Consider the following 12,611-nt stretch of genomic DNA (forward strand, 5'->3'; position numbering starts at 1 on the left):
TCCCACCCTGAATCCCCTAGTTAGCATATTTGGCACATGTTTTATTGTATTTTATCCTATATAAACTTTAACTGTACCTCTCTAAGTTTGCAGGATCCTTTAAGAATCCTTGCCCGCTGAAAAGTTTAACAAAAAACTTTGCCACCTTGACTTAAAGAATGCTTGAGTCAGTGAATTCATTCCAGATGACCCATGTACTTCAGTCTTTGAGGTCACAACCTCTCAATCTCTCAGACCGCAACAAAGAGAAGCATGGCAAAATATGGCTGGAAAATGAATGTCAGAGTAAGGATTTTGTGGTCCCTCCTTTAGTTAAAGGGAAGCCACCAAATGTTTTTGAGGAGGGAGCTGTGCGTTGATAAAACCAGTTTGGCAGTGGAGTGAAGAGTAGAGAATAGAGTAGAAGCAAAGAGATCAATACAACAGGCAAGTGAAGAAGGGTAATGGATGTGAGAGAGGTGGTGGAGATGAAATCAATAGGACTCAAATGATTGACTGTGCTAACGAAGGGAGAGGAAAGAGGCAAATGTAATCGAGATTTCTAGTCTGGGGGGATCAGAAGGCGGTTGTACCATAAACAAAAATAAGGATGTTAGGAGGAGGGGCAGGTTTTGGTGGGGAAGTAGTTCAGAGGAGATGTCCAGCAGGTAGTTAGGAAGTTGAGACTGGTGCTCAGGGGAGACTCTAGAGGTCGATATTCAGATTTTTGGGTTGTTGTTGTTCAGTCATTTCAAGCATGTCCTATTCTTCATGACCCCATTTGAGGTTTTCTTGGCAAAGATACTGAAGTGGTTTGCCATTTCCTTCTCCAGTTCATTTTACAGATGAGGAAACAGGGTTGACTTGCCTGGGGTCACAGAGCTAGTAAGTGTGAGGCCAGATTTGAACTCAGGAATATGAGTCTTCCTGACTCCATGCCCAGCACCCCATCCACTGAACCAACTAACTGCCCCATTTAGACATATAGATAGGGGCTCATCAATCAGCCCGCAAGCATTTATTAAGTATCTGGGGACACAAAGATATAGTTCCCACCCTCGTGGAGTAACATTCTATCAGGGGAGAAACAACATGTTCATATATAGGTATATCCAAAGTAAATTCAAGGTGACTGGGAGTGGAGGAGAGTACTACTAGTTAGGGAGGAATCAGGAAATTTTTTTATGACAGGAAACTTTTGAGCTGAATTTCAAAGGAAACTAGAGATTCTTAGAGGCAGAGGTGAGAGAGCATGGGGAATGGCCATTGGAAAGACATGGAGCCAGGAAATGGAGCGCTGCGAATAAGCAATAACAGTAAGAAGGGCAGATTGAATAGATGGTAAAGTGCTTGAACAGGAATTATGTACAGCCCATGGCTGGAAATGGGAGGGGGCAGACTGTGAAGGGCTTTAACTGCCAGAGAAGTTTATATTTTATGGAGCCTCTGGAGGTTTTTGCACAGGGAAGTGACATAACCAGACCTGTGCTTTAGGAAAATCGCTTCAGCAGCTATGTGGAAGATGGTTTGGAGTGGAATTAGATTTGACACAGAGAACATTTCAAAGGTCACTGCAATTGTCTGGGTGAGATACAACAAGGGATTGAAATAGGGTGGATGAAGAGAAGGGGAGGGAGGCTGTTGCACTGCTTAGCTGTTGTCACTGAAGCCTCCAACTTTGGGCTCAGACAGTTCCCCATCCTAGGGTCCTGTGATGATCTTTCACCTCAGAAAGCCCACACCTTAGAACCTGTAGGAGTCTCAGCTCTAGGTCCCATCATCTCAGGGGCAGGGTTCGCACTCCAAATGCTTGTACTCTCTACTTTCTCAGTGCTCCTACTCTGCAGTTGGACACCAGCAGTGGCACCTACTTTGATAGACTAAATATGCAGAAATAAGACAGAGAGAGAGAAAGAGGGAGAGAGATCTATCTCTAAGGTAGGTGGGGCTACATAGATATACTTTTATATATAGAGATATGATATAGATATAAAGATATCTCTAAGCAAAGTAAATTCCTATAATGTGAGTCATGGATATAGATATCTATATATCTCCATCCATCCATCTATCGATCCATCTATCTATCTACCTATCTATCCTGAATATACACATATATTTACACACATATATATTTATACAATCCTTACTACAAGGGTTTTGTTCTTCTTTTGGGGGAGGAGTGGGAAGGAAAGAAAACAAATGCTTGTTAATTTAACAAAAACCTCTTTTTTTCTGCCTCTCCCATTTGATGTGGAGATGTCTTTGCCAACCCTTGCTTTTCTTGACCTTTTCATATGCAAATGGGCCATTCAAAATTCCCCTGCCTTTAGCAGCTGGGAGTGGGAAACTTAAAATTTCATGTCTTTTAAAATCTTTAAATAGGCCCCTCAAGATTGTCCCTAAAAGTCTGAAAAGGGCAAAGTCTGAAAGAAGCTTTATCCATATCCTTTGTCTTGGGGATGAGAGGAGGAAGATGAACCCAGGGCCAGACAAGGAATTGTTTGAAAGATAGGGATCCGATAAAGAAGTAGCAATGTCATGGAAGTCAAGGGTGCCAAGAAGAAAATGTCAGAAAGAAGGGGTAGTCAACAGTGTAAAATGCAGTAGAGATGTTCAGGAGGTTCAGGCATGAGAAAGGCCATAGAATGTGGTGATTACAAGGTCTTTTGGTAACCTCTGAGAGAACTAATTTCTCTTTCCTGCACAGGTATTAGGCTGGCTACAGTAGAGACATTAGTTCACAAATGTATTCTCCTCACTCTTTTTTTTTTTTTTAATTTTAAGTTCATTGGTTCATAAGCATAAAGAGCCTCCCAGGGAGAAAACTCTTTCTAACAATGTAGAGTGATGCTTTCTCAGCAACTTACAGTAAAGGTACTAATCAGTGACTTGCTCAGTCATACATCCAAGGTCCTACGGCTAATATTTGTCAGAAATGCCGAGCCCTCTTGGCTCTGAAACTAGTTCTCTTCCCACTATGTCAGGATGGTTCTCTGAAGTCTCTTCTACACGTGGAAGATAAATCCAATCCAACTCATTCTAGGCAACTGCCCCCTTTCAGGGTCTCCTGATGGAGTTACCCCTTCTCTGTTCAGTCTTTCCCTGAGAAGTCTCTCAGAGATCTTAGAGCCATTTACAGCATAACCCATTCCCTCCCACAGATTTCTGGGGATCCTCAGTCAGCTTTCTTACCATCTTGTAATTTCTTCTGCAAGCATAACCTCTCCATGTTGCCTGAAGGGCCACAGCTGCTTGCTTCTGACTCAGAAATTCCTTCCTAGAAACAGAAAATGCCAGTCAGAAATCTAAAAGTTTCAGAAATATTGAAGCAATGGGTAAAGTTGGTATGAAAAGTAGAGAGGATAACTTTGGAGATGAAAAAATTGAAAATGGTTTTATGAAAAAATGGAAATGTGACTCTAAGCACCTTCTTTGGTAGGTGTTTTGTAAATAACTGATAAAGAGCTCTGTATTCTTCTTCTCCCACGAACATGAATAGAATAGAGATTAGACTTGTGATCATATCAGTGTAGGGAATCCTACATGAGGAAATTCCTCTACCAATCACCTTTGTAATTTGTAGTCTTAGGTCAGTATCCTCTTTGCAATTTAAGTCTTAGAGCATTGCATAAAAATACTAAGTAGTTAAATGACTTGCTCAGGGTCACACAGCCAAGATGCATCAGAGTGGGACTTGAACCCAGGTCTTCCTGCTCTCTATCCATTCCACCACACTGACTTTCAAATATGTTTGTGCACATTAAATCAGATTAAAATAAATGCTAAAAGCAGGATTGAAGGGGGAAATAGGTCATGAAAGGGGAATGTGAGGAAAGGGTATAGGATGAGACTGGGGACAGTTCTTTCTTAGCCTTCATTGCAATGATAGAATTTATGGGCTGATAGATAGGGCCTCCTTTACTCAAGCCCTACTTTGGTACCTCATCATGGCATGAAGGTAATCCCAGAATTTAGAAAGTGATATCAGTGGATTACAAGCTTGGACAGATTCTATACCATGCTCCAAAGACTGAATATGCCTCTATCTGGGTATCCCCAAAGTCCCTCTCCTGGGCTCTCTTCTCTTTTTCCTCTAACTTATCTCACTTGGTGATCTCATTGGAAATCCTGGGTTCACTCATCATCTCCATGCAAATAATTTCCAGATCTATACAACCAGCTCTAACCTCTCTCCTGAGCTTTAGTCTTTTGATGCCTTTTGAACATCTGAGTTGGGGGTGGAGTTGGCTAACACAGGAGAGCTCTGCAATTTTCTTTAGACCTTTGAGCTTATGAGTCTCTTCATGCTCTGTAGTTACTTTGGGCACTTCTCGTTTCTAACTTCAAGAGAGAAGACGGACAAGGCCAACCCCACTTCAGGTTACTTAAGGAAAAGACTCTGGGAAGACCTGAGGGAAGCTGCCAGTCACCATCATGTGCCTATCCCCAGTTTGTTGCACTAGAGACTTCAGGGAACTTCACCTTGGGTGAAGCCTGGGGCTCTTTCTCTTGGCTGAGCTGTGTTATCTCACTCCCAATGGGAGAGCTCCTTCACTCTGTATTGTCTGTTCTATATCCTCCTATGTATACCTTCTCTGATTTCTGTTTTGCTATCAGATTGGATAAATGGGTTTCTTCGCTAATTGCTATATGGGTGTTCATTGTGGAATTGGTATTTTGGTGGGAAAGGAGTCAAGCCTTGTATATAAAGCTTGGAGTCCTGTTTCTCCCCATTTAATGAAACAATAATCAGAAGTTAGATTGAACCTGAAAATAACATCCCCTAGACTAGCGATACTTAAAGGAGAAGATAGATATAATTCTAGCCCGATATCCCCTCTCTTTAAGGAGGGCAGAGTATCCTCCAGGCTCAAGTTCCTACTTCCCCTTCTGGGAGGAATTAAATTCTCCCTTGGATAAGAATGGGGGGAAAAGAGGCTAGAGATGCCTATTCTGCCTTCCTTTTGAGCCACACAATGGCACCCCCATGCTAAATGAAGGGGACAGCCCTTGCAATATGTGGAGCATCACCACAACTGAATACAGGCTAGGAAATACATTGTGTTTATCATGCAAGGACCAGACTAATTATAGATAAGCTCATCCCTAGGTGGTAGGATATCTGGTCATGAATTTGAGGGTGGGAGTCACAGTGACTCATGAAACTATAGGGCCATCTAGTCCAAAGCCTTATCTTATAGACAAGCAAGCTGAGGCCCAGGGACCAAGTCACAAAGGCAGTAAGTATCAGAGAGAGGATTTGAACCTAGGTCTTCCGACTCCACAGACAGTGCTCTTTCTACTACCACAGCAGTTCTTGACTTTTTGTGTCATGGACACTTTTGACAGTCTTGTGATGCCTGTGACTCCTTCTTAGAATATGTTTAAATATGTATGTGTATATATGTATGTAACTATTCATATATATATGTACATATATATATTACACATAGGATTACACAAAGAAAAACAATTATATTAAAATAAAGATGTATTTTTCCCCCATCCAAGTTTACAGACTCCCTGAAATCTATACTTGGACCCTTTGAAGGTTTGTGGACCCCAGGTTAAGAACCCATGTACTTTAACATCCTGCTTCATACTAAGGCACATACTAAGGCAAAGAGGGGTACTATACTATATGTCTTGCTAGAGAGAGTGCCACACCACTGAAATTACAAATGCTAGAAGTATTGAAGATGAGGTCTTTTTTTTTTTTTATTGCCACCTAAAGGATTCCCCTCCCATTTCCTCCTTGGCTGGCTTCCTCCCTGAGTCATTACCGAATGGTCAGTCAAAGGAGTGTCTTAGTGCCCACCAAACCATAGGGCAGTGAGCAATCACCTAGACATGCTACACTTTAGGGATGGTACTGATGACTACTGATTGTTCCCTTGTTTGACATATTGCTTTTGGCATTAGGGACCTTGGCTTTTACTCAGACTCCAGCTAACCCCACTGAACTGATGTAGGTAGAAGGCCTGAGTCTCTTATCTCACTATCTTTCAGCACCTCCTTATTCCTCTAATATTCCCAGGCAGCAACTCTGATTTTGAACTTCCTTTGCTGGGCCTCATAGAGGTGCCTGTGACTGGGGGACCAATCATCTTCATTTTCACAGTGATGCCACTTTCAGTTGACCTTGTACCCACAAAATTATAGAATTTCAGTGTTAGAAGGGGTCTCAGATGTTATTTATCCAATCTCCCTCTCAAAGGAATTCCTTCTACAGTATTCTTGAGAGACGACCATTTGCTTGCTGTTTCAACATTTCAAAAGGCACAGAAACTCACTATCTTAGAAGTTAGCATGTTCTACTTTGGGACAACTCAAATTCTTGTAAGGTTCAGTTTGACTTTAGCTGAAATTGGCCTCTCTGTTACTTCACCTTAATAGGCTTAGTTTTGCTGTCAAGAACAACTCAGAATAAATCTAAGCTCTCTTCACAAGACTGTCCTTCACACATGAGCTAGTATTGACCGATTTACACAATATTGTCTCAGTGTACTGCACATTTCCCAAGATAATTGAGATAGCTCTATAAATACCTTACTTAACAGCACTTAATTGGATAGAGGGAGAAAATCTGGGCCCAGGAGTAGGACCCAATGTGATAATATTTACAAATAGTGCTTGGCATAGTGGCTGGCAGATAGCAGGTGCTACATAAATGCTTATTCTCTTTCCCATAATATCAATATTGGTCAGTCTCTTAAGGGAGTAGAGTCAGGAGGAATTTCCTTTTTGGAGAGGAACTAAGAAAGCATGAAGAAGGGGATGGGTATGGGACAGATCAAGGTATACCTATACTTGTATCCTCGTATGGCTTTCTGTATGGTGACAGCATTCTTGTGCAGCTCCTGGCTCATCTGCTTCTCCAATAGAGTATCTTGGTAATCCTGGAGGGTGGGGAGAGAATCAGATATGAAGCAGATAAGCCAGCCTAGACAAAGCAACAAGGCACTCTAAGGGAGAGGCAAGAAGCAGTACCTGCAAGCAAATGGACCCACTACTGCTTCCCCTCAGATCCAGATGGAAATAGCCCAGGACCTTGAACCCAAGAGTCTTGAGAATAGCAATGTCTCCCAGACCACTGACCCTACTTCCAGCCCAGACCCCACAATAGTCATTAAGGGGAGTGATCACTTTGGAGAAAGGGTCTACTTTCCTCAACACCACCAACACCAACTGCCACCAACTGACAGTGAAGTTCAAAAGCCCCAGGAATGGTAGCATCTCCCAGACCATCAATCCTGCTTCCAGTCAAGCCCCCATAGCCATCATCCCAGGAAGAAACCCTTGTGGAGACACAGCCTGGCAACCTCGTCTACATGTGCTGCAGCCACTCCAGACCCAGAAGAGAAAGTTCTTACCACCAAAGTCCCTGACACTGGTTAAATAGTTCAATATCAGAAACTCGTATGATTTTATTAGTGGAAATGGCATTAAAGAAGATGCATTACCACCAACTGTACCCTAAGGACCACGGGACATTTCCTTCTGATTTACAAGTAAAACTTCTTCTGTGTATTGTCTCCTCATAGTAGAATGTCAGTTCCTTGAGAGTAAAGACTGTTTTACTTTTCTATTTCTCCCTAAATACAATGAGGTAACACAATGGATAGAGCTCTGGGTCTGGAGTCAAGAAGACCTGAGTTCAAATTTGACCTCAAACATTTATTAGCTGTGTGATCCTGGGAAAATCACTTAATCTTTCTCTGCTTCATTTTCCTCATTTGTCAAATGAGATAACATTGTGAAGTGCTCAGCACAGTACTTGGCACATAGTAAGTTCTTAGTAAGTGTTGTTCCCTTCCCCAGTGCTTTGTAGTAAGCACTTAATACATGCTTTTTATTTCATTCATATTATTGCTAGATCCTATCACCTGCAGAGGGAAGGTAGAAGGTCTTCTTCAGTTCTGCATCTCAGTATATGTAATTTATTGTGAGCTCTCAGAAGGCAAGAATCAGGGACTATGTATTTCTCTTTGTAAAACACATGCTTATTTGTCAATAATACCTACCTGCCTTATTGAGGGGAGGGTTGTGAGGATTCAGTGGGTTAAAGGACATGAAGATTATTAGAAGAAGGTGTATTTGGGTTCTTGAATGTTACTCCAGGGGAGTGACACCTGTTAACAGATACTGCCAAGGTGTAAGAGCTTTGAGTTTGACCTCATAAATGGACTAGGTGGACTATTTTTTGTTTTGTTTTGTTTTTGGCTAGGCAATGGGGTTAAGTGACTTGCCCAGGGTCACACAGTTAGTAAGTGTTATGTGTCTGAGGTTAGATTTGAACTCAGGTCCTCCTGAATCCAGGGCTGGTGCTCTATCCACTGCGCCACCTAGCTGCCCCTAGGTGGACTAGTTTCTAAAATCAGCCTAGGTAAGGTCAGAGAGACTCATCACCAGACGATGACAAATGTCTTCATTCATAGCACCCTCAGGAAGGCTTGCTGGAGTCATGATCAGCATGGGGTCATGACATTGGCAGAGGGAATACCCTCAGTGAGGAAATCACAGACTTATGAAAGTTTTAGAATTAGAGAGCAGATAATATACATTCCAAACAATTTGATGGTCCTTGTGTCCTCCTAGCCCCCTGGATTTGACATGAGCTCAGACTTCAATCTTTTGGTGCTGCTGATACAGGGACTAAGTTGTATCCACCAAATAGGAGATGCGTGAAGACTGGAAGAGTTTACCCAGTCACCAGACCAATCAAACTTTTCTACGTGGGTGTGACCATAGTGGAAATTAGGTGGCACAGTGAACAGAGCAGTAGACCTTGAGTGAGGAAGATCTGAGTTCAAATCCCACTTTAGACTCTTATTATCTGGGTGACCATGGGCAAGTCATTTAACCTGTCTCATTTTCCTAATTTTTGTTGTTGTTGTTCTTGTTCAGTCGTTTTCAGTCACGTTCAACTCTTCGTGACCCATTTGGGATTTTCTTGGCAAAGATACTAGAGCAGTTTGCCATTTCCTTCTTCAGTTCATTTTATAGATCAGGAAAACTGAGGCAAACAGGGTTAAATGACTTGCCCAGGGTCACACAACTAGTCCAGACTTGAACTCAGGAAGATGTTTCTATCCAGCACTCTATCCAATCTATAGCTGCCCCATCTATAAAATGAGGATAATAATAACACCCATCTCTCAGGTTACTGTGAGGATCAAATAAGATAATGTTTGTAAAGCTCTTTATAAACCTTGAAGTGTGAATAAATGCTAGTTATTGTTGTTATTATTATTATTATTTCAACCTGATCCTGTCAGAAGAACCCTATCCAAAGTTGCCTGCCTACTTGCCAATAGAGACAGTTTGAGTCAATTGAATGACCAGGAAGGCTGGTTCAAATCCATTTACGTTTTCTGTAAGAGGCAGCTGGTGGCATAGTGGATAAAGTACTGGGCTTGGAATCAAGGAGACCTGAGTTTAAATCTGAACTCAGACACTTAACTAGCTATGTAACTTTGGGCAAGTCACTTAACCGCTGTCTGCCTCAGTATACTCAGCTGTAAAAAGGGATGACAATTGCATTTGCCTCCCTTCCAGGGCTGTGTTGAGGACCAAATGTGATAATATTTGTAAAAGCACTTAGCACAGTGCCTGGCACATAGCAGGTGCTATATACATCCTTATTCCTTTCCCATTCAATTTCTTCCTTTCCTTTGTCTCTTGAGTGAGGGAGAATAGGCAAGCAGAACCACTGGTGGGTTCTTGGTTTGCAAGGCCAAGTTCTTTAGCCTAGCTTTGAAAGCTTCATCACACTAAGTATAAAGAGAATAGACTTTCAGAAAAGGGAGAGATCAATGTAGGCTGGGGTGTGTGTGTGTGTGTGTGTGTGTGTGTGTGTGTATACAGCAGTAAGATTAGCCTGGCTGGAGTAGAGGATCCATATTTGGGGGAAAAGGGTAATTACAACAGGTAACGTTGGAAGGATAGACTGGGGTCAGATGGTGGATAGCCTTGAATACTAGGCTGGTTATCCAGGCCCTTTTTTCATCTCTTTGCTTTGTTCCTCACTTTGCATAAACCCATCTCAGAATGGGTCATGGCAAGGAATAGGGTTATCATTTCACTTCTCTCATTTGGAAACAGATGCTATAAAGGCTGGGTGGGGAAGAGGGTTGAGGGGGGTATGCAAATGAGAAGCAGGTATTATTTCAGGATTTCAATAATCCGGATTACATCTATTCCTCCCCATCTGTCCTCCCTTTCCCTCTATGGACAACTGGGAGTCATTGCACAGTTTATGTGAAGTAAATTATACAAAATTGTGCATTTATATTCATTGTAAGGTCTCTTCCAGCTCTAAAATCCTATGATCCTATGGTAGTTCTCTATAATATTAGTCAATGAATAAATATATGAATACTCTGTATTACTACAATCCAGATTTGTAGCCCATTTTTTTTAAGGGGGAGGAGGGCATTAAACCTGTGACTTCATTAGTGTAGGGAATTCCCAGTGTGGAAACTCTTTTTGTTATACAGATGAATGGTTGCTCCACACCATTTTCCAGAATTGCCTGGGTCCACTGAGAGGCTGAAGGTCTTGCTCAAAATCATAGGGTCAGTATATATCACACGAAGGACACGACCACAGGTTGACCTGGTGCTGAGGCTGGCTCTCTATCCCCTACTCTGTGCTGCCTATTTTATAATTCTTGGGGAAATGAAAATCTCAGTCTGTTCTCTGAATTTATAAGAAGTTTGCTGAAGGTGTGATTTTGTATCATTTTACAGAAGGGTTCACTGCAAAATTCCTTTAATTAGCAAGTTCCAATATTATACTTAATGGGAATCAATTTGAAGAAATCTTGTTGACCAAAAATCCTTACACTTTTCAGTAATAAGTGACAGAGTATGTGGGGTTACTGGAAGCTTTACCAGGAGCTCCCTCTACCCTAGCTGGAATCACAAAGGGATGTGATGGACCCAGGACTAGAGCGTCAAGTAGGAAGAAAGGCAGAGAGACTATTTCTCTAAGAAATTGTTTATGGCTTATTTCCTGAAAGGTGGAGACCAGGGCATGCTCAGCCAGCCTTACCTTGAGGAAGACTTTGGTCCTCCCCATTTTCCAGTTTTCATCTTTCCCTAGCCAGGTTTCTAAGATGCGCAGACTGGCCTGACGAGGTTTGTCCTGCAGCTGTCATTAAAAACAAAACAAACAAAATAGGGATAGGTTAGTGCCCCAGCAAAGGACGAGGTCCTGATCTCCAAGATTGCCATGATATTGGAACATTGTAGGGGGGATTCCATTGGTTCCTCCAGAATATTTCAGCGAAGGAGCTCATACATGTTACTTTGCTAACCACATTTTACAGGTGGTATAGGTCAAGTTAACAAGCATTTATTAAGCGCTTACCACATACTAAGTACTGTGCTAAGTCCTGGGGATACAAAGAAAGGCAAAAATATATTAAATATGTTTATATATATATATATATATAAATATATTAAATATGTTTTTATATATATATATGTATATATATATATTACACACACACACACACACACACACACACACACACACACACACATATATATAATAGATGAAAGGCAATGCAGTCAGCACCCAAGCCAGGTCTCCCTGTATTATACCATTACAATCAGAGAGGACACGTCTAAACGAGGGCCCTGGAGGTAAATGGCAGCATAAGGGCATTGAATGTTTCTGGTAGAATAGAGGGATGGGTAGTTAGCAGGTAGAAAGGAAACAGGAAAGGGAAGATGGCAGGATTCTGAGTACAAAATCAACAATTTTCCAATTTTGCTGAGGGGCCATCTGCTTTGGCCAGTTACAACCCAGGCCAGGGACAAGCCAACAGCCTGTGAAACCTTTTGCCAAATGGCAGGCACTTGCAGGGTGGACACAAAGAACTGCAAAGTCCCCGGGGCCAACCTTCCCCCAGCGGAGGGATAACACAAACCTCTACTCGAGCAGCCGCAGGTAGGAGTATCTTGTACCTCTGGAAGAAATCTTCAAAGGTGTAGCGGATGAGATAGCCTGATTTCCTTATTTCCACAGTCTCCATCATGCCAGAGTACCGTAGCTGCTGAATACACAGCTCCCGATCAAAGAGCTGGCAGAGAGGAAACCACAGGTGCAGCACATTAGGGAGTTAGTTCCAGAGCTGGGACTGTAACCAAGGTCTCCATATTGTGAGGGACTTGGACAGAGGGTTTTGGTAGTGTTAAGACCAATAATAATAGCTAGCATTTATATAGCACTTAATCTGTGCCAGGCACTATGATAAGCACTTTGTAATTATTGTCTTGTTTGATCTTCACAACAACCCTAGGAGGTAGGTTTTGTTATTATCCTTGTCTTACAGATAAGGAAACTGAGGTAAGTAGACCGGTAGACAACAACACAGAGTAGCATAATCTCAGTGGAGACACTGAGGAAAGAGCAATTCAATGATATCACCAGGGGACATGGGAGGTTCTGCAGTATTGGAGGCATGAGTTGACAAAGCCATCATGTTCTCTGGTCATATGTGTTCCTTATGGTTCCCTCTATGTTTTTTCACTTGCCACACATGTTTACCACATATATCCCTCCCACCATTTGGTAGCAATTGATGGGAAAGTATACTATTGAGGGGAAGGCAGAGGGAG

The 12,611-nt window shown here is 42.1% G+C and overlaps 1 protein-coding gene across 1 annotated transcript in view; it reads right to left on the reverse strand.

The window, feature by feature from the left end:
• Window positions 1-12,611, reverse strand: part of MYO7B (myosin VIIB) — a 163,548-nt gene that overhangs the window by 68,800 nt on the left and 82,137 nt on the right. Inside the window, exons 16-19 of the mRNA XM_078146147.1 lie at window positions 11,921-12,073; window positions 11,038-11,136; window positions 6,787-6,881; window positions 3,175-3,259 (exon numbers count right to left, since the gene is read on the reverse strand). Coding sequence (XP_078002273.1) covers window positions 3,175-3,259; window positions 6,787-6,881; window positions 11,038-11,136; window positions 11,921-12,073 — 432 coding nt within the window. The remainder of the gene's footprint in view (window positions 1-3,174; window positions 3,260-6,786; window positions 6,882-11,037; window positions 11,137-11,920; window positions 12,074-12,611) is intronic.

This window comes from Phascolarctos cinereus, unplaced genomic scaffold (genome assembly GCF_003287225.1).
Source record: "Phascolarctos cinereus isolate Bilbo 61053 unplaced genomic scaffold, phaCin_HiC Scaffold_726;HRSCAF=1367, whole genome shotgun sequence".
In the NCBI taxonomy this organism is placed as follows: Eukaryota; Metazoa; Chordata; class Mammalia; order Diprotodontia; family Phascolarctidae; genus Phascolarctos; species Phascolarctos cinereus.